The sequence below is a fragment of the Oncorhynchus mykiss genome, chromosome 10 (assembly GCF_013265735.2).
Source record: "Oncorhynchus mykiss isolate Arlee chromosome 10, USDA_OmykA_1.1, whole genome shotgun sequence".
Classification (NCBI taxonomy): Eukaryota; Metazoa; Chordata; class Actinopteri; order Salmoniformes; family Salmonidae; genus Oncorhynchus; species Oncorhynchus mykiss.
Window position 1 is genome coordinate 34,028,146 of NC_048574.1, and position 21,096 is coordinate 34,049,241.

At 39.3% G+C, this 21,096-nt stretch overlaps 1 protein-coding gene across 1 annotated transcript; it reads left to right on the forward strand.

Moving 5' to 3' along the window:
• The first annotated feature begins 16,326 nt into the window (after window positions 1-16,326).
• On the forward strand, window positions 16,327-19,561 carry LOC110533688 (non-histone chromosomal protein HMG-14). The gene is made up of 6 exons (XM_021618137.2): window positions 16,327-16,532; window positions 17,838-17,864; window positions 18,052-18,081; window positions 18,171-18,206; window positions 18,305-18,409; window positions 18,582-19,561. The coding sequence occupies exons 1-6, from the start codon at window positions 16,515-16,517 to the stop codon at window positions 18,627-18,629; spliced, it is 264 nt and encodes an 87-aa protein (XP_021473812.1). The 5' UTR covers window positions 16,327-16,514; the 3' UTR covers window positions 18,630-19,561.
• Window positions 19,562-21,096: the final 1,535 nt, after the last annotated feature.

Consider the following 21,096-nt stretch of genomic DNA (forward strand, 5'->3'; position numbering starts at 1 on the left):
ATAATTTTACACGCCCAATTTTTCAGTTTTTGATTTGTTAAAAAAGTTTGAAATATCCAATAAATGTCATTCCACTTCATGATTGTGTCCCACTTGTTGTTGATTCTTCACAAAAAAATACAGTTTTATATCTTTATGTTTGAAGCCTGAAATGTGGCAAAAGGTCGCAAAGTTCAAGGGGGCCGAATACTTTCGCAAGGCACTGTATGTTATTGTGTGTGTATGCATTTGTCTGTGCCTATGTTTGTGTTGCTTCACAGTCCCCGCTGTTCCATAAGGTCTATTTTTATCTGTTTTTTCCCCAAATTTACTAAGTGATGGTAACAGGCCGATTGGTCAGCTATTTGAGCCAGTAAATGGGGCTATACTATTCTTAGGTAGCGGAATGACTTTTGATTCCCTCCAGGCCTGAGGGCACACGCTCTCTGGTAGGGTAAATTGAAGATATGGAAAATAAGAATGGCAATATCGTCCTCTATTATCATCAGTAATTTTCCATCCAAGCTGTCAGACCCCGGTGGCTTGTCAATGTTGACAGACCAAACTTTTTTTCTCACTTTACAGAATTCAAAATTACAATGTTTGTCTTCCATAATTGGGTCAGACATACTTGGATGTGTAGTGTCAGTGTTTGTTCTTGTCATGTCATGCCTAATTTAGCTGATCTTGCCAAATAAAAAAATCCTTAAAATAGTTGCCAATATAAGGTGGTTTTGTGATGAATGAGCCATCTGACTCAATGAATGATGGAGCGGAGTTTTCCTTTTTTCCCAAAATATCATTTAAGGTGCTCAAAATATTTATACTATAACTCTTTATGTAATTTATCTTTGTTTTCGAAGTGTAGTTTATTTTTATTCAGTTTAGTCTAATCATTTCTCAATTTGCAGTATGTTTGCAAATCAGTTGTGTAGCCAGACTTATTTGCTATTCCCTTTGCCTCATCCTTCTCAACGATACCATTTTTTATTCCTCATCAATCCACAGGGATTTCATAGTTTTTACAGTCATTTTCTTAATAGGTGCATGCTTATTAGTAACTGGGATAAGCAATTTAATAATTGTGTTGAATGCAGCATCTGTTTGCTCCTCATTACACACCACAGACCAACAAACAAATAAAATAAATATATATATACACACATACATACATTTGAAGTCAGAAGTTTACATACACCTTAGGTTAAATGTATTTGGCTATGTTTTTCACAATTCCTGACATTTAATCCTAGTAAAAATTCCCTGTTTTAGGTCAGTTAGAATCACCACTTTATTTTAAGAATATGAAATGTCAGAATAATAGTAGAGATTTATTTATTTCAGCTTTTATTTCTTTCATCACATTCCAACTGGGTCACTCCATTAGTATTTGGTAACATTGCCTTTAAACTGTTTAAAGTGGGTCAAACTTTCTGGGTAGCCTTCCACAAGCTTCCCACAATAAGTTGGGTGAATTTTGTCCCATTCCTCCTGACAGAGCTGGTTTAATGAAGTCAGGTTTGTAGGCCTCCTTGCTCGCACATGCTTTTTCAGTTCTGCCCACAAATGTTCTATAAGACTGAGGTCAGGGCTTTGTGATGGCCACTCCAATACCTTGACTTTGTTGTCCTTAAGCCGTTTTGCCACAACTTTGGAAGTATGCTTGGGGTCATTGTCCATTTGGAAGACCCATTGTTCCTCCCTCATGATGTAATCTATTTTGTAAAGTGCACCAGTCCCTCTTGCAGCAAAGCACCCCCACAACATGATGCTGCCACCCCTGTGCTTCACGGTTGGGATGATGTTCTTCGGCTTGCAAGCCTCCCCTCTTTTCCTCCAAACATAATAGTCATTATGGTCAAACAGTTCTATTTTTGTTTCATCAGACCAGAGGACATTTCTCCAAAAAGTACAATATTTGTCCCTATGTGCAGTTGCAAACCGTAGTCTGGCTTTTTTATAGCAGTTTTGGAGCAGTGGCTTCTTCCTTGCTGAGTGGCCTTTCAGGTTATGATGATAGAGCACTCATTTTACTGTGGGTATAGATTATTTTGTACCTGTTTCCTCCAGCATCTTCACAAGGTCCTTTGCTGTTGTTCTGGGATTTATTTTCACTTTTCGCACCAAAGTACATTCATCTCTAGGAGACAGAATGCGTCTCCTTCCTGAGCAGTATAATGGCTGTGTGGTCCCATGGTGTTTATACTTGCGTACTATTGTTTGTACAGATGAACGTGGTACCTTCAGGCATTTGGAAATTGCTCCCAAGGATGAACCAGACTTGTGGATGTCTACAATTGTTTTTCTAAGGTCTTTTGATTTTCCCATGATGTCAAGCAAAGATGCACTGAGTTTGAAGGTAGGTCTTGAAATACATTCGCAGGTACACCTCCAATTGACTCAAATAATGTCAATTAGCCTGTTAACAAGAAATTGGTGGAGTGGTTGAAAAACAAGTTTTAATGACTCCAACATAAGTGTATGTAAACTTCCTTCTTCAACTGTATGCATGTATGTATGTATGTGCGGCGACTCCGGGATGCTGGCCTTCTAAAAGAAGGACATTTCTAAGTGGCCCCAAACTTTTGAACGGTGTGTGTGGAAATTATGCAGAAAATTACATTAATTGTCAACCTGCAATATTAAAGCAGGGGGGGGGGGGGGGGGGGGGGGTAGATCATCTTCTTTTAGAAAGCCAGCATTACTCCATGTGTAACTCTGTGTTGTTGTCTGTGTCACACTGCTTTGCTTTATCATGGGCAGGTCGCAGTTGCAAATGTGAACTTGTTCTCAACTAGCCTACCTGGTTAAATAAAGGTGAAACATAAATTAATCTAAAATAACCCTATTTTATAAGACAGTTCTTATTTGATTAATGGTGGTAGGACCCATCTATGTGAAGCTAACCACAATAAGGATTAGCCACAATAGTGGACTTTGCAGTTAACCTTCAAAATAAAAGTATGGCATGATTCTACTATTTGTATTCATTTGCATCACTGTCAATGACATACTATATTTTGAAGGCAAACCGCAAATTCCACTATTGTGCCCTACTTATTGTGGCTAGCTTCACAACACATAACCCGGTCCGGTCGAGCCTCATTAGCCAGGTGAAGCTAGCTGGCTGCTTCTAACGTTAGCTTCAGGAAACAGGGTTAAGTAGCTGGCTAGCCATTTATTTTCATGAACTGAAGTTAAATTTCAATAGGCAAAAAAGTGGCAACCTAACTAATACTTACTCACAAGGATTCCTAAATCATTGCTTAGAATAATGAAAATGACTGCTAGCTGGTTATATTGGTGCTAGCTAGGTACCAAGCTAAAGCTAGCTGCCACAGAAGTTGCGGTCGAACAAATTATGCTTTATTACCAATGCGGTATTGTAAACACATCGTTCGTGGCCGATGTTTGCTTGTTTGTAGACTTTTTTGTACAGCTTTGACAGTGCCACTATATATTTTTTGCCACATAAAGACCCAAATAGCGTTCCATTGTGTGCATGTTGTGACGCTATTACTGTGCAACTCCGGTAGTGAAGCATCTGAAAAATAGCTGATTTGGTAGTGTGTACCGGTGCCCGACCAGTCAGCGAAAGCCAACATCATCCACGACAGAGAAAGGTTGATTGTCAAGGGCAATGAATTCCGTTATCTTGGCTTTAATGGATTTCGCCTTTGACTTGCCTCGCTGAAATGTTCTTACTCTTTCAAATGACTGCTCAACTTGACTGCTCGATCCACACAGCAGATATTGTGGGCTAGGTTAGGAATGCTGTGTTGCACATGCAGCGCAAAATTTTACGTTGAGTCATTACGCTATGTACCTAGGTTATATAGGTATGCACGGTAGCTTTGACATCGGTTTTTAACATCGGTGTTAAACTAGACATCTGTCCGATGCCGATGTTAGCATTTTTAGCTAATATCGGCCGATTCCGATATGCTCACCGATATATAGTGCATCCCTAGTCTGATTACTTTCCGAAAATACTGTATGTGTGTGAAACATTGATGCATTTAAAGTGGAACTGACAGCATTTTAGCAACATGAAATCTTATTAAAATCTGTTCATATACACCCCCAGGAAGAATTACACTTTATTTTTTAAATGTTCTGACAAGCAACCACTTAGACATTTTCATTATTACATATTACAATGTTTAGAAATTACATATACTAAGGAATTTGTGAAAACCCTATAGCAATATAGAGTGGGAACGTGGCCATGCGTTTGGACCATTAATAGACACTGCAGCAAATAAAACTGAATAAAAACATCAGTCTTGATCAAAAAAACATGAAAAAGGTAGGCTCTCTCTTCTTCAGTTATGCACATCAACAACAAGATCAACAACTAATGCTAGCCAGAGCAAGAAGAGCTAAAATCAAACGAAGGAACATTAGATAAACCGTCACAAACTTTTGAATCTAGTTGGCTGTCAAAATTGCACTGATAAACGATGGGGAATTGTAGCCTCCTCATCCTTCTGCATCTTGCCTGCCAATGCATTCTTGTCCCAACGAAGCACCCAAGCTAACTAGCTAAAGTTGGCTAGCTTGCTACTTCCAGACACAAATGAGAGAACATCTCAGCCCGACCATTTTACTCGCTGTAGCAGAGCTGGTTAGGCTGTTTACATGTTATCTAGAGCATTTTTGACTAATTAGGATTTTTTTTTGCCTACGTCTACTGACACTGGTCATATTCAGTTGGTGTTGCGCGTTCATAAATTCATCAGTTGTTCTGCGCTCTGGTACACTCAAACGAGAGTGCTCTTAAATCGAAGTACATAGCCAGAGTGTATTTGCGAACGCAATAGATATGCTAACTGGATAACAGTCTTTCAAGTTCTTGCTAGCTAACCAAATGACACCCAAATCTCTACCTGTGTATAGCCACCGAAAAACAATATGAGGAGAATTTGATTAGCTAGGAATTTGATATTTTTAACTGATATGATTGTCTGTTTATTTCATATTTGCAAAGTAGTTAAAACGCTGGCACTTCCACTTTAAACTGTAGGTTACCGTGTGTGCTAAAAGTTAAATGTTTTTTGCAATGGGAAGTAATAGTTCTACATTTTGACTGTGAAATGCTTAATGGTTGCGTTTTTGTATTCTTATGATTGGGACCTACTGGCTTATTATGTCAGAGTTTATGGACTGCTTATCCTTTAACATCATGCTGTGTGTGACTGCTGTCTTTCCATCAGCCTTATGCAGTGGTGCCTGGAGAAGTGGGTATACTCTAATTTTGCCAAAAAGTCCCCAAACGGCCCACCCAGCGAAGGAAAGGCACCCTGTGGACCCTATGTTTTTATGAGTTTTCCTATAGATTTTTTTTTTTTTCACTCTCAACATCAACACTTTTTATTTAAAAAAAAATAAATGTTAAGGTCTAAATCCACGACAATGCTTATCTGTCAGGACCTGGCTCCACAGTGGGTGGGCCTCTGTCCACCCAGGCCCATCCATGTCTATGCCCCTGATGCAAACAGTTTATGATGAAAATTGCGCATCACAGATAGCCTACTAACACTTCGGATTAACTTTTTAAATACCTGGTTTGCATACCGATTGTTGCCTTTGTCAGCATTTACTGGTAGATATCATACATTTAAACGTCTTTCCTCTCCGGCTACCAATGTCATTCTTCTGTGAGCTGCTCCATGTCAAAACCAGTTGAGAGCTGCACACTTGCTGCCTGCAGATAATATTCCGTTGAAACTAGGTTGTGTGAATTGATATCACGTGCTTTGCGGTTGTGTTGGCTACTTTGTGCAGGATTTCTCCACTACACTACTTTGATACGCATCAGTACGGGTTAAAACGTGATTATAAGCAATGCCCACTGAAAAAAGTAAGCAATACCTGCGTATATCCCTCCACTACGTCACTGGCCCTTTGTGTTTTACAAAAAAATGCACTCTACTACACAAGTGCGCTGGTATTACAGTTGTTGTCCTTTCAGAATCATGAAACTGTCACACACACTGAAGGTTTATAGGTTTGCCACTGCGCAAACATGTCTATATTAGATATTAAGGCTGTTAAGATATTCATGTTTCAAGAAGGAAGTAAATAACTTTGGCCTGGCGAAGAGGTTTTTTATGTTGACTGAATGGAAGCTGATAATTAGTTTTTTAATCTGCTGGTTTCACTGTCCAAAACAAGACAGAGTACAGATGTATCCAACACTGCGACAAATCGTGTACTACAACACTGATCTCTACCATCTCAATTTACATTTGTTGTTCGTTTTGCTTTTTATGCGCTTTGAGATAATTTTCTGTAATGAAAAGCGCTACACCAGTTCAATAAATTATTATTATTATTGCCACAAAGGCAGATTCCACAGGCTTCAATTAAATTTAGCGGTAAGCATAAGGTTAGCAGTATGGTTAAGGTTAGGTTTAAAATCTCATTTGTAGAAATGGGCAGGGTTTATGATTTCGGGTTAAAGATGCAAGGGATGACCTGTCACTACATTAACGTTACCGCCATTGTTTGTTGTTAATGAATGGCAAAGAAACACCCACGAAACATCCACATCAAACCACACCCCCAACACAACTCTCGTTTCGCTTCTGTCATGGCATTTCTAATGAGCAAAGCCCCAAAATAAAGCCAAATTAGGAAATTCAGCCCCCCTTTAACTTACAATGACAAGCACAAATAATGTTTTGCAGGTTTTTATTGATAAGTCAAAATAATAATAATTCTGGAAGAGGGTTATAAAGTAGGCAACCGACAAACAAAGATGCACAGCAGAACACTGTTGCATGTAGGTAAAAGAGTGATATGGCTTGAATAATTTAGAAAAGGAACAAATTGTAACCATTATTAAGCCAGACTTAGTTCATAAAACAACTTTGAAAAGTCTGATGTAGTTTCATGACGAGGAATGGATTGGTAAAGAAAGAAAATGCTACAAAACAATCCTGATGGTTTATCAAAATGTAACAGCCTTGTTACAAACAACGAGCCGCCATGGGATTCCAACGCCATCTGAAACACAGGCACAAGAGCTGGTTAATGAAGAATCATTATACTACCAGTTAGATACAGTCCCAGAGACCAGATCCATGTCATCTAACCTGATTTCTAAACGTAAGCGTTCAAAATTCTGAAAGTCACAGATCAAGCTAAAAAAAATGCAAACCATGAAAATGTGACAAATTTACAGGCAGGGACTTATGAAGATCCGTAGGTATTACTGTTCTCAGAGAAACAGAGACTTTAGGCTTTAAACAGAGCTGAGGAAAAGTTCTCCAAAATACACTGAGTGTACAAAACAAGAACATTTCCATGACATACAGTGCATTTGGAAAGTATTCAGACCCCTGTAGATTGACCAGGGGAATCCAGGTGAAATCTATGATCTCTTATTGATATCACTTGCTAAATACACTTCAAATCAGTGTAGATGAAGGGGAGGATACAGGTTAAGGAATGATTTTAAAGTCTTGGATTGTGTATGTGTGCCATTCAGAGGGTGAATTTGCAAGACAAAATATTTAAGTGCCTTTGAACGGGGTATGGTAGTAGCTGACAGGCCCACTGGTTTGTGTCAAGAACTGCAACACTGCTGGGTTTTTCCACATTCAACAGTTTCCTGTGTGTATCAAGTGGTGGTGACCCAAAAGGACATAAAGCCAACTTGACACAACTGTGGGAAGCATTGGCGTCAACATGGGCCAGCATCCCTGTGGAACGCTTTTGACACCTTGTAGAGTTGGGGGGGCACTCAATATTAGGAAGGTGTTCTTAAAATGTTTTGTATACTCAGTGTATGACTTTAAAGCTTGGGGAACTGGTATTAATTCTGTTCACATTGAGCCCATGTAAACCTCTACCTATGAAGGTAAAATCCTTGCTCGGTTCTAGTCAGACTTTTAAAACAAAACAGACATTGAGTTGAATGGATTGAATACAGCGCTCCAGACTACGGTTTTCACTTTTTCAGTTGATGGCACCAGACCATGATTTGGTCGCACCCCAACAAAAATGAATTACAGCGTCACACAATATAAATATTTGTAATTATATTATCAAGTCATTCATAATGCTTTATAAGATGTGTAATAAACTACTGGTATTCAATAAATAAGTTGTTACATCTAACATGTCCAAGCAGGAATGCATGATCGAAAATATTTTAATTTGCAACCTAATCTAGTGATTGTCATGATTGTTAGGTTAACAAATAGGCTATAATTCTTTAGATTTGAACGTCAAAATTAGGGTAGCCAGAAGACACAGATGTTTTTTATTTTCAATTTGCCTTCATCTTTATGTGCACTATTTGGGCTGCAATTTCTGAGGATGGTAACTCTAATGAACTTCTGCAGCAGAGACAACTCTGTGTCTTTTCCTGTAGCGGTCTTCATGAGAGCAAGTTTCATCAAATCAAATCACATTTTATTGGTCACATACACATGGTTAGCAGATGTTATTGAGAGTGTAGCGAAATGCTTAGGCTTCTTGATCCGACAGTGCAGCAGTATCTAACAGGTAATATCTAACAATTCCACAACAAAACCTAATACACACAATCTAGTAAAGGAATGGGATAAGAATATATAAAATATATGGATGAGCAGTGACAGAGTGGGTAAGATTCAATAGATAGTGTGGGATACAGTATATATATATATATATATACACATACACACACACACACACAGTGGGGCAAAAAAGTATTTAGTCAGCCACCAATTGTGCAAGTTCTCCCACTTAAAAAGACGAGAGGCCTGTAATTTTCATCATAGGTACACTTCAACTATGACAGACAAAATGAAGAAAAAAAATCCAGAAAATCACATTGTACGATTTTTAATGAATTTATTTTCAAATTATGGTGGAAAATAAGTATTTGGTCACCTACAAACAAGCAAGATTTCTGGCTCTCACAGACCTGTAACTTCTTCTTTAACAGGCTCCTCTGTCCTCCACTCGTTACCTGTATTAATGGCACCTGTTTGAACACCTGTCCACAACCTCAAACTCCACTATGGCCAAGACCAAAGAGCTGTCAAAGGACACCAGAAACAAAATTGTAGACCTGCACCAGGCTAGTAAGACTGAATCTGCAATAGGTAAGCAGCTTGGTTTGAAGAAATGTGGCTTCGTAAGAAGCATTTCAAGGTCCTGGAGGGGCCTAGCCAGTCTCCAGATCTCAACCCCATAGAAAATCTTTGGAGGGAGTTGAAAGTCCGTGTTGCCCAGCAACAGCCCCAAAACATCACTGCTCTAGAGGAGATCTGCATGAAGGAATGGGCCAAAATACCAGCAACAGTGTGTGAAAACCTTGTGAAGACTTACAGAAAACGTTTGACCTCTGTCATTGCCAACAAAGGGTATATAACAAAGTATTGAGAAACTTTTGTTATTGACCAAATACTTATTTTCCACCATAATTTGCAAATAAATTCATAAAAAAATTCTACATTGTGATTTTCTGGATTTCTTTTCTCATTTTGTCTGTCATAGTTGAAGTGTACCTATGATGAAAATTACAGGCCTCTCGTCTTTTTAAGTGGGAGAACTTGCACAATTGGTGGCTGACTAAATACTTTTTTCCCCCACTGTGTGTGTGTGTGATATATATATATATATATATATATATTTAACCTTTTATTTAACTAGGCAAGTCAGTTAAGAACAAATTCTTATTTTCAATGACGGCCTAGGAACAGTGGGTTACATGCCTGTTCAGAGGCAGAACAACAGATTTGTACCCTGTCAGCTCGGGGTTTTGAACTTGCAACCTTCCGGTTACTAGTCCAACGCTCTAACCACTAGGCTACCTTGAGAAGTAATGCAAGATATGTAAACATTCTTAAAGTAGCATTATTAAAGTGACTATTGATCCATTTATTAAAGTGGCCAATTATATAAAGTCTGTATGTAGGCAGCAACATGGCCAATGCTTTCAACCGTTCGCTGCCTGCCCCCGCCCGCCCAACTAGCATCACTACTCTGGACGGTTCTGACTATGTGGACAACTACAAATACCTAGGTGTCTGGTTAGACTGTAAACTCTCCTTTCAGACTCACATTAAGCATCTCCAATCCAAAATTAAATCTAGAATTGGCTTCCTATTTCGCAACAAAGCCTCTTGACTCATGCTGCTAAACATACTCTCGTAAAACTGACTATCCTACCGATCCTTGACTTCGGCGATGTCATTTACAAAATAGCCTCCAACACTCTACTCAGCAAATTGGATGTAGTCTATCACAGTGCCATCCGTTTTGTCACCAAAGCCCCATATACTATCCACCACTGCGACCTGTATGCTCTCGTTGGCTGGCCCTTGCTTCATATTCGTCGTCAAACCCACTGGCTCCAGGTCATCTATAAGTCTTTGCTAGGTAAAGCCCCGCCTTATCTCAGCTCACTGGTCACCATAGCAACACCCACCCGTAGCACCTGCTCCAGCAGGTATATTTTACTGGTCATCTCTAAAGCCAACTCCCCCTTTGGCCACCTTTTCTTCCAGTTCTCTGCTGCCAATGACTGGAACAAATTGCAAAAATCACTGAAGTTGGAGACTTACATCTCCCTCACTAACTTTAAGCATCAGCTGTCAGAGCAGCTTACCGATCACTGCACCTGTACATAGCCCATCTAAATAGCCCACCCAACTACCTCATCCCCATATTGTTATTTATTTTTGCTCTTTTGCATCTCAGTAGCTCTGCTTGCATATCATCATCTGAACATCTATCACTGCAGTGTTAATGCTAAATTGTAATGATTTTGCCACTATGGCCTATTTATTTCCTTAGCTCCCTAATCTTACTACATTTGCACACACTGTAAATAGATGTTTCTATTGTGTTATTGACTGTACGTTTGTTTATGTGTAACTCTGTGTTGTTGTTTTTGTCGCACTCCTTTGCTTTGTCTTGGCCAGGTCACAGTTGTAAATGAGAACTTGTTCTCATCTGGCCTACCTGGTTAAATAAAGGTGAAATAAAAATGTTTTATTATACACTTGGGAAAATGTATAAATGTTTTAACGAGTTCAATGCATTGAACACAATTGATTTCCTACCAAGTTCAAACCTACTACCCAATGAGGCCTAGTGCACTCGTAATGGCCGACGCACAGCTCTGTATTTCAAAGCCATATCATATATCTCGATTGTAAAAGTGTGAACCAGGCACAGCAGCAGGGCAGACACTTTCATTACAGGAATCATGCACTTCACTGTTAGACCAAATAATGGTTTTATGCGCAAAAAAAACAAGACGTTTTGAGTGAGGTGACCAGGTAGAATGTACAGCTCGCACCAGTGTGACCAACAAAACTTGCAAAGCCAAGTCAAAGGGTAACAAAATACAACTATACTAGTCTGGAGCCCTGGAAGAGCATTAATACAATAGCGCACTACATAGGGAGCCATTGAAGACGCAACCCCACCTGGTGTTAAGAGCCCCTCTCAGGGCAGGCACTGTAATCTGGCTTACCTGCTACTCCAGATGGGAAGGCCACCATTCGCTCTAGAGGAGAAAAGCCACTTACTGGGCAGAACCGTCACTGGGTCAGCATAGTACTTCCAGATCAGAGACATCATCAGCACGGCCTGGGAGAGACAGAGAGAGGACGTTACTCTCTGCCACTTGCTCCCATTGGACTGTGCATCTGTCAGTCATCATCCATAGTCCCACATCTATTAAATATTTGTATAGTTTCCTATTGCAAGATTGTGAATTAAGCCTAGCTACTATGAAAATATACCAATGAATTTTAATTATATATATATATATATATATATATATATATATTTTTTTTTAGGAGTTTATACTCCGTACATCTCAGGTTTACATCGCTTACCTTACTTGACTGTGGCCTGCTGACCATTTCTGGAATTAACTGGGGGAAGAGAGAAAAATACAAACTTCAGGCAACAAACTGATAATAGAGTGTGGTTTCTGACACAGAGAGACAGTATCACAGTGGAACTGTAAGGCCAACAGGTGAGACTGTACGGCAGCTGGTTAGAAGGGGTGGAGATGTCAGCAGAAGTGTTGCCCCTCCTCAAAGAAGCTTTGGTCAAGCCACAGGAAGTGTCTCACGTCAAGGTCACCTTTACCTTCCTTCATCCACCTCAAGCTCTATCCTGAGGATTATGGGAGATTTCTAATTTGAAACCCTCCATGTATTCATACTGATCGCTGCATTTACTGCACCACAATTAATTTAAGGGCGCTAACACCCTAAAGATTTGAAAACTTCTCCATTAAATTATTTCACTGTGTCATTGTGCTTTGGTTTCACATTTGAAATGATAGAGGAGTGGTAGAATTATCTTTGACTCCAGTGAAAACAGAAATTTTCAGCACATTCTTCCCTTAAAATAAATCTGCATGGGGTATAGTATCTACAAGTATATTTTAGTTCCATTCGGACAAAATAATGGTCCTGTATTGGGTCACCACTGGTCTGTGGAAGTGGTGTGCTGCTAAATGGCACATTCTTGAAAGGGAGCCCTTTTCCTTCCTCTGTTACGGTCAGGGACTCAAGAGATCGAGCGGGAAAATGAGAAAACAGAGAGGGCCAGAGAAGGCCGATGGCAACAGGCTGCAGCTGTGACAGAGGCCTCCTAAGTGAACACTCAGAGCGGTTATCTGAAACCCACCTACTAAACCAGCTAAGTGAAAGGAAGGAAAAATTGGTGATATTAACAAGGCCATACCTCCACCATGTCTCATTATACTAATAGTGTTTTTAATGGTAAATATTCTATAGGCTATATTTCATTTGACAAAAATCTCTAGAAGTTAAGGGAACAATGCATACTTGTATGTGTGGACATGAGATAAAACAAATATCTCTTTAGAACAGAGATGGGCAACTGGTGGCCCGCAGATCAATTAACCAAAATGAAAAAATAATAATACAATACAATGAGGAGAGAGAAGCAAGCAAGACTTTTACACATCAACAGTTTTTCCTCATTATGTCATTCACTGAGTCACTCAATTAGCCCATGTCAGCAAAAAATTTTTTGATTGGTAAATTAATCTAGCGGCCAGCTATCTAAAATAAAAAACCTGGTCTTGCTTTGTCATTATTGGGTATTGTGTGTAGACTGATGAGCGGAAAAAAAACAATTTAATCAATTTTAGAATGAGGCTGTAATTGAACAAAATCAAGGGGTCTAAATACTTTCGAATGCACTACTGAGCGCTCTGGAGCAGGTTTTCATCTTTCCCTCAATCCTGACTCGTCTCCCAGCCCCATGCTGCTGAAAAACATCCCCACAGCACAATGCTGCCACCACCATGCTTCACCGTAGGGATGGTGCCAGGTTTCCTCCGGATGTGACCCTTGGAACTCAGGCTAAAGAGTTCAATCTTAGTTTCATCAGACCAGAGAATCTTGTTTCTCCTTTAGGTGCCTTTTGGCAAACTCCAAGCAGGCTGTCATGTGCCTTTTACTGAGGAGTGGCTTCCATCTGGCCTGATTGGTGGAATGATGCAGAGATGGTTGTCCTTCTGGAAGGTTCTCCCATCTCCACAGAGGAACTCTGGAGCTCTGTCAGAGTGACCATCGGGTTCTTGGTCAACCCCCTGATTAAGGCCCTCCGATTGCTCAGTTTGGAAGGGCAGCCAGCTCTATGAAGTGTTTTGGTGGTTCCAAACTTCTTCTATTTAAGAATGATGGAGGCCACTGTGTTCTTGGGGATCTTTAAAGCTGCAGAAATGTTTTGGTACCCTTCCCCAGATCTGTGCCTCAACATAATCATGTCTGGGAGCTCTATGGACAATTCCTTCAACCTCATGGCTTGGTTTTTGGTCTGACATGCACCCTCAACTGTGGGACCTTATATAGACAGATCTGTGCCTTTCCAAATCATGTCCAATCAATTGAATTTACCATAATTTCCGAATGTACTGTAGGTAGGAAGTAGGAGCAACCAAATATAATTTTTGGTGAGTTTGGACATTTAGAAGCGAATGAGAGACATTGTGCACATGAAGAGTACTGGCTCTGGAGCAGCATGTGTACACGCTGTGTCTGTGTGGAGTCTGGAGTCGCTGGGGCAACGGGCATGCCTGCTCAGAGAAGATGGGGAGAACAATTAGTTTTCACGCAGAAAAAAAAAGAAAATGCATAAGAAATATCTTGCTGTGTTTTGTCAACACAGATCTGAAATGCTTCTAATTTAAATTTCTACTCAGCATCAGACTCATTTGGTGTTTCAGTTGCACCTCTCCAGAATTCACAAACAGCATTCTATCAGCAGACAGACAGCACTCTGACTTATGTGTAGCTAATTTTCTATGGTACTTTTCTGTGTAGCCAGCCTACTTTTCTCTGGTAAAATGCCAGATTAACTTTGAGAAAAAAGTTAGAATGTAGCCAGCTACATTTCCTATTATAAAACAGAAGTATGCCCATGTATAGTTTTTGCAAAAAATATATCTTGCTTTTTCATTGTAAGCTAATTTAGCCTTGTGTGGATACCAGCCAAATAGAGTTGCACTTCTGTTGTCATCTGATGAAAATGAATGTATTTTCTGTGAAGGAAAACTATAGTTGGTCCCTGATCACTCTATTGAAGCAAAAATAACACAGGTGACTTTCAGTATAAAACAGGAACCCTGTAAATACACAGTTGGACCTGCTCCCGCTTTGTGCTATTTACAAACAAACATGACTGGCTCAACTGTTCTAGGGAACTATGGTAAACTCAAAATGAAAAACGCAATCTGCTTTATATTCTAACCTATTGCTCAAGTTGAATGCAGGTATTTAATTAATAAGTAGTTGAACTTAAAATAAATAGTTAACGGTATTAAAAAAATGTTTATCCAGTAGCTATTTCCAAATACCCTGGTATTTGGTATACTGTCCTAGCTGTGTAAAATGCTCTCTTTTCTAAATGGATGGTTGCGTATCCATCGGCCCTTCAAAAGTTCAACACATCTGAACTTTCTGTCCGTGGAAATTGTATGGATATGAACGCGTCATCTCTGCCGACTGTCAACGTATGACTCCCATTGAGAAAGCATTGGAAATCAGGGAAAATTGAATGTTAATTTCTCTACCATAAGCCACCTCAAACATCGTTTTAGAGAATTTGGCATTTTGTCCAACCGGCCTCACAACCGCAGACCATAAGTACGGCGCTGTGTGGGCGAGCAGTTTGCTGATGTCAACGTTTTGAACAGAGTGCCCCATGGTGGGGTTATGGTATGGGCAGGCATAAATTACAGACAATGAACACAATTGCATTTTATCAATGGCAATTTGAATGCACAAAAATACCCCTAACAAGCTCCTGAGGCCCATTGTTTTTTTTGGGGGGGCAGGGTATATCTGTGACATATCTGTATTCCCACTCGTGAAATCCATAGATTTGGGCCTAATGAATTTAATTAAATTGACAGATTTTCTCATATGAGCTGTAACTCGGTAAAATCAATGACATTTTTGTTTTTATATATTCCCAAATGTGGCATTTACCCTTATATCACGGAGATGTCTTACTCTTCAGCCTGCAACGCTTATGGTGCTAAAATGAGCAAGGAAGGATAGTCATAAGGTTGAAGAGCAGATGACAAGTTTTGGAGAGGGAGATAAACTCTGAGTCACCATCACCAGCCATTAAATGTTTGCGGGTCTTTGTCAATCTCTCCCAGTAGGAGAACGAACATCATGTCCCTGTGCTAGACTATTACAGAGAAACATGTCAACACAACTTCAGAGTTTGAACACAGCTTTACCGGTAAAATAGGGCTACAATTTGTAAACGTTACCGCTTGAATTATATACTCACATAGGAGGACATTGACGGTAACAACCTTTTGACAGTGTTGCAATAGCAACCAGACCTACCCGGTCGCCATTTTCCTTTGATTATTTACAATAGCCGTCGCTAGGGAAGCACACGCCTCTCTCTTTCTACCCAGGGTGCAGGGTATTTTTACCGAATACTTTGTATTTTTGCCTAGTGAAGTTGGACTGTTGTCTTTATTTTTCTCAAATATATGTATTAAGATAATGCATTGTTGGTAGCCTAATATTCTGATAATAAGGGGTATTGTGTGTAAGTTTAGGGAATATCCGTATGTGGAGCTTTAACCTTTTGCAAAAAAAAAAAAAGAAGGTATATGGGCAAAACGATATGGAGATAAAAACACAAATGTGTCATAGTTACCCACTGATGAGTGCTCATCTAAAGACAAATACATATAGATCTGATTGCCATGTAAAATTATCCACACAGGTATCTCGCTATGATTTGAAAATGTGTTGACGGCTCCCAAAGCCAATCAATGGCTACCAGGGGCGGAGAGTAGCTTGTCCGTCAGATTGATGCTATAATGAATTCAATAGGGAGGGAGGGGGAGAATCCAATCCGGTTTGAGCTAGTTTTTGTTCCAATGGAACATTAAGGTTTGCTACGCTGTAATAGAACGTAGTGTTTGAATCTTATACCAACATACAGTATTTTTCTTGCTCCGTTTTGGAACAGTTTCCTCTTTATTTGAACTTATACGCAAAACAGCCATGCCTAAAAGGAGCAAAGTAAGTGGACCATGTTTTATTGGTTGTATATATCCTTTGATAGATAAAACAAATGCATTTATTTTTGCATGTAAAATGTAGCCGCATATCCATGTTTTGTTCCGCTCCAACATTGTTGCACTGCTGTGTTCAATCAGGAGTTTAAAATGTATCGGTCTGTTTTGATTTGGGAAGTGGCGGGTTTTCTACCTTTTCACGCTGTGATTTTAGTCTTCGAAAATTAGGACTGGTTTCATGTTTGGTGTTTAATATTTACTCTATCAGATCAATTTCAAATTGGTTTTGTCACGTCTTCGTGGTGGTTGTTTACAAATACATTAACCTATAAAAGGACAAAGAGGTGTAGGTCGCTAGCTACGTCGTAAGATGGCGATTCTGCAGAAATAAAGTTGGTGACCGATTTTTTTTACTAGGCAAAGTATTGTAAATAACATTTAGATTACATTGCATTTACACTTATTGAAACACTGCATCATTAAAATATAACTTAATTGTTGGTAGCATAATGCTCAACGCACAGTGGGCGGTATGCACATGCAGAAGACTGCTTCTAGGGCGCTTTGAAAAGGGCACGAAGACTTGTGTCATGGCTGCCCTTGTGGGCAAGGGGAACACTGACGACGTTTTTCTTATTTTGCAATATAAAAGTTCATAGTTAAACTACGTAAAATGCGTTTAAGTGCGCTAATGTAACATGATGCATCGTTAAAATATTTGGTTTAATTACATTTCCGTGTGCCCTTTTGTTGGCTCGAGCCAATTCTGGGTTATGCAATGGCGATTCGTCGACATCACAGAGGCGCTCTTGTTGCTGGGGATTCTAGTAGATTCTGAACCATTTGGAGAATCGCTGAGGATCTCGGAGTTTGAAATTCGAATGAATGGCGGGAACGCATAGTAGACTGTCTGGTCGGAGTAGCGAGCACAGTCATGTTGTCTGGCAAATCCCATTCATCACGATTGAATGAATGCGTCGGGAGTAGGCGGAGTCGGTATTCCCCCCTCTCCGTAGAGATTACAGGCAACATGGTATAGTCATAGGAAATGGGAACATGATCTGAGCAAGTTGACATTATTATCCGTTTATTATGTGGTTCGTGGGTGATGTAAGAAAAGGAAAAATAAGCAGTTATATCGAGACTGTGACCATAACACGCTGCAATGCTTTTCCTTACCTCCCTACGCCTTTTTGGGATTACATAATTGCCCTAATACTCTTGGCATTTAAACTGTCCCTCACCCAGTAAAACCCACTTAACACGGTTGCCCTGCTGAGCTGTCACTAACATTTTATTATTATTATAGGCAAACGCTGATGTTGAGGCAGCAGAGGTGAGTCATACACATCTTACTGAAATATAATGTGAGTTGTATTTAATCAAGGTGATCGCTGGTTGTAAGAATTTAAATGTTCAAAATACAATTCCATTGTTCTGCCACCAGGGGTCAGCAGCAACCCATGTCAAACGTTGTTCCCATTATGAGTAAATAATTGGTATTTTCTTTTGAAATATTTCAGCCTAAGAGGAGATCTGAGAGATTGGTAAATGTGAGTATTACACACCATTATCAACACTTTAATTAAAGATGCACCCAAAAACAGAATTTCAGCAAAGAATCACAAATCTTTCATTGCAGAAACCTGCAATTGCAAAGGCAGAGCCCAAGCCAAAGGTGAGGAAGTGCAGACATTACAAATGTAAATTTAATAGTAAATTAATTGCAATTAAAGACTTACGGTGTCTTATCCCATTAAACATATTTATTTACAGAAGGAGAAGGCAGCACCTAAGCCCAAGAAGGCTAAAGAGGTGAAAAAGACCGAGCCTGAGAAGGAGGTGCCCGCAGAGAATGGAGAAGCCAAAGCTGAGGAGGAGGTAAGGGGCTGCTGGGATATGTAGGCATTTTGTCCTATAAGGACAAGAAAAACAAATCCAAATTGATAGTTTATGATCTTATACTGTTTTAAACATAAGATATTGAATGTAAGTTATAAATAAGTTCTCTCAACTATTGCAACAGTTTTATTCCGTTATGTTTTAAATTTAGGCACCAGAAGAACCTGAACAGAAAGAGGAGGAAGAGGCGGCAGAATAACATCTCTCAAACCACATCTTTTATCAGTGCTCCCTGTACCTCTTTTTCTTGTACAATTCAGGGGTATATTTTTATCGACTATTTTCTAAATGCAGGTTTTTTAGTAGTTTGATTGTAGAAACACATTTTTTTATGAAATAAAAAATACAATTTGAGATGGGGATTTCATTGCATCCCATGTTTTTACATCTCTGGAACAATTACGGTCATTGTAAATGTCAACGGTTTTTATTTTCGATATGGGGGAGGGGTGGGAATGGGACAGGTTACTACACCAAGAACATGCAAGCACGTCGTTTACAGGATCCGGTCAAAACAACAGAGAGCTTGTCTGAGAGACTAACATTCCATAGGCTATATGAGGGAAGGTATACGTAACCTGCATTGTGTGGTGGGGATGAATTAACTCAAGGGGGAACACATTGTTTTATTGTTTATAATGAGGAAAACATTTTAAGATGTTTAAACTGTGTTCCATATGTTAACTCTTGTACTCATTATGTTTTTCTTTACCATTCTGCTTAATAAACCTATTCCCTAGTACTGGAGTTCCTCCCTATCAGGCCTGTGCATTGGGTGTAATTGGTTGTCTCTGTTCTGTGATAGCATTGCAATAAATTTGTATAGCTGCTATTAAAAGGGGTTTTCAACTTTCTATATGCAGTGTGTAATGGTACATTGTGAGTATGGTAAAAATGGAATTGTGTTCTTAGCCAAGCTAAAGAAGTACATAAGTTAAATATACTGACTATTATGGTTCCTTGGATGCTGAGAAACTACATCCATTTGAGCTGTCAAATACACAAACCAGCAGTAGCAATATTCATGTGGGGTTTAGGTATCAAGTACAAGTGTACAGTTCTTTTATTCTTTGTTTATAGATGTATCTGTGTAATGATTGGTATAAACAAACCAATAAAAATTTGGTTGTACTTGTTTTGTTCTTTGTGATGGAAATGGACAATGTCTGTATCCAAATAATCATGTAAAAACTAAATTATTTTGGATGCCAGTTCTGACCACATATGTAATGCAGTAGCTAAATAATACCAGTTCTGAGACTGACATGGAAACAGCTAGTATCTCCTTGACATGAAAAACGTTACTTGGTTAGACTCCTGTCAGACTCATTCTGTGGGCACATTGTTTTCACTCCACCCGTTTACTTGATTGATCAATTGAGGTGGCTGATTAATAACTCGCCTCATTGTTTAGGTCTTAATTGGACACAATTTGAACTAAAATAAAGATCAGAAGACACTGTGAGGGAGCTAAGACACAAATACATTAAAGGAGCTGTATGTAATATTTTGCATTGTAATGTCAAATGTCATATCTACAGAAATAGTGGAACATTTGTGTTTCACAACATTTTATCCCCAAAAATGTTATTGGGCCCAACTAAAAGTGCATTCTAATGATGCAGCCTTCTTTTTGGTAAAAAAAGAAGATTGTAAAATTAACGGGGACTAGCAAGTTTCTTGTCAAATGGACTGGGGCTGAGAGATGTTAGAAGTTTGCCCATTGCTGGCCCCAGTCAATCTGACAACAAGAGATGGTCCATCTTTTATTGGCCAATAAGAAGGCTGCACCATTAGAATGCAATTTTGTGTGGCTCCAATATGTTTTTTGGGGGAAAAATAGTGTGAAACTATCTTTCCACTATTACTGTAGATACTGTATATTAAGGACATTTTCTGAAATTACAATGTAAACATATAGCTCATTTAAGTACCGTAGGGCTGCAAGAAAGAAACTCACCATAGATTCAGTACATTAGAAGTGTGTATCACACCTAGAACAAAGGCTGGCACATATACTAAACAAAAATATGAACGCACCATGTAAAATGTTGGTCCCATGTCTCATGAGCTGAAATAAAAGATCCCAGAAATGTTCCATATGCAGAAAAATCTTATTTCTCTCAAATTTTGTGCACAAATTAGTTTACATCCCTGTTAGTGAGCATTTCTCATTTGCCAAGATAATTCATCCACCTGACGGGTGTGGCATATCAATAAGCTGACTAAACAGCATGATCATTACACAGGTGCACCTTGTGCTGGGAACAATTAAAGGCCACTCTAAAATGTGCAGTTTTGTCACACAACATAATGCCACATATGTCTCAAATTTTGAGGGAGTGTGAAATTGGTATGCTGACTGCAGGGGCTGTTGCCAGAGAATTAAATGTTAATTTCTCTACCATAAGCCACCTCCAACATAGTTTTAGAGAATTTGGCAGTACGTCCAACCAGCCTCACAACCACAGACCACGTGTAACCACGCTAGCCCAGGACCTCCAAATCTGGCTTCTTCACCTGTGGCCATTGTCTGAGACCAGCCACCTGGACAGCTGATGAAACTGAGGAGTATTTATGTCTGTAATAAAGCCCTTTTGTGGTGAAAAACTAATTCTGATTGGCTGGGCCTGTCTCCCCAGTGGATAAATTGACTGATTTCCTTA

Bases quoted from the DNA above. Each gene is read 5' to 3' on its own strand.
- LOC110533688 (XM_021618137.2), top strand. The intron at 18,207-18,304 runs GTGAGGAAGTGC...ATTTATTTACAG, and splicing joins AGGCAGAGCCCAAGCCAAAG to AAGGAGAAGGCAGCACCTAA. The intron at 18,410-18,581 runs GTAAGGGGCTGC...TTTTAAATTTAG, and splicing joins AAGCCAAAGCTGAGGAGGAG to GCACCAGAAGAACCTGAACA.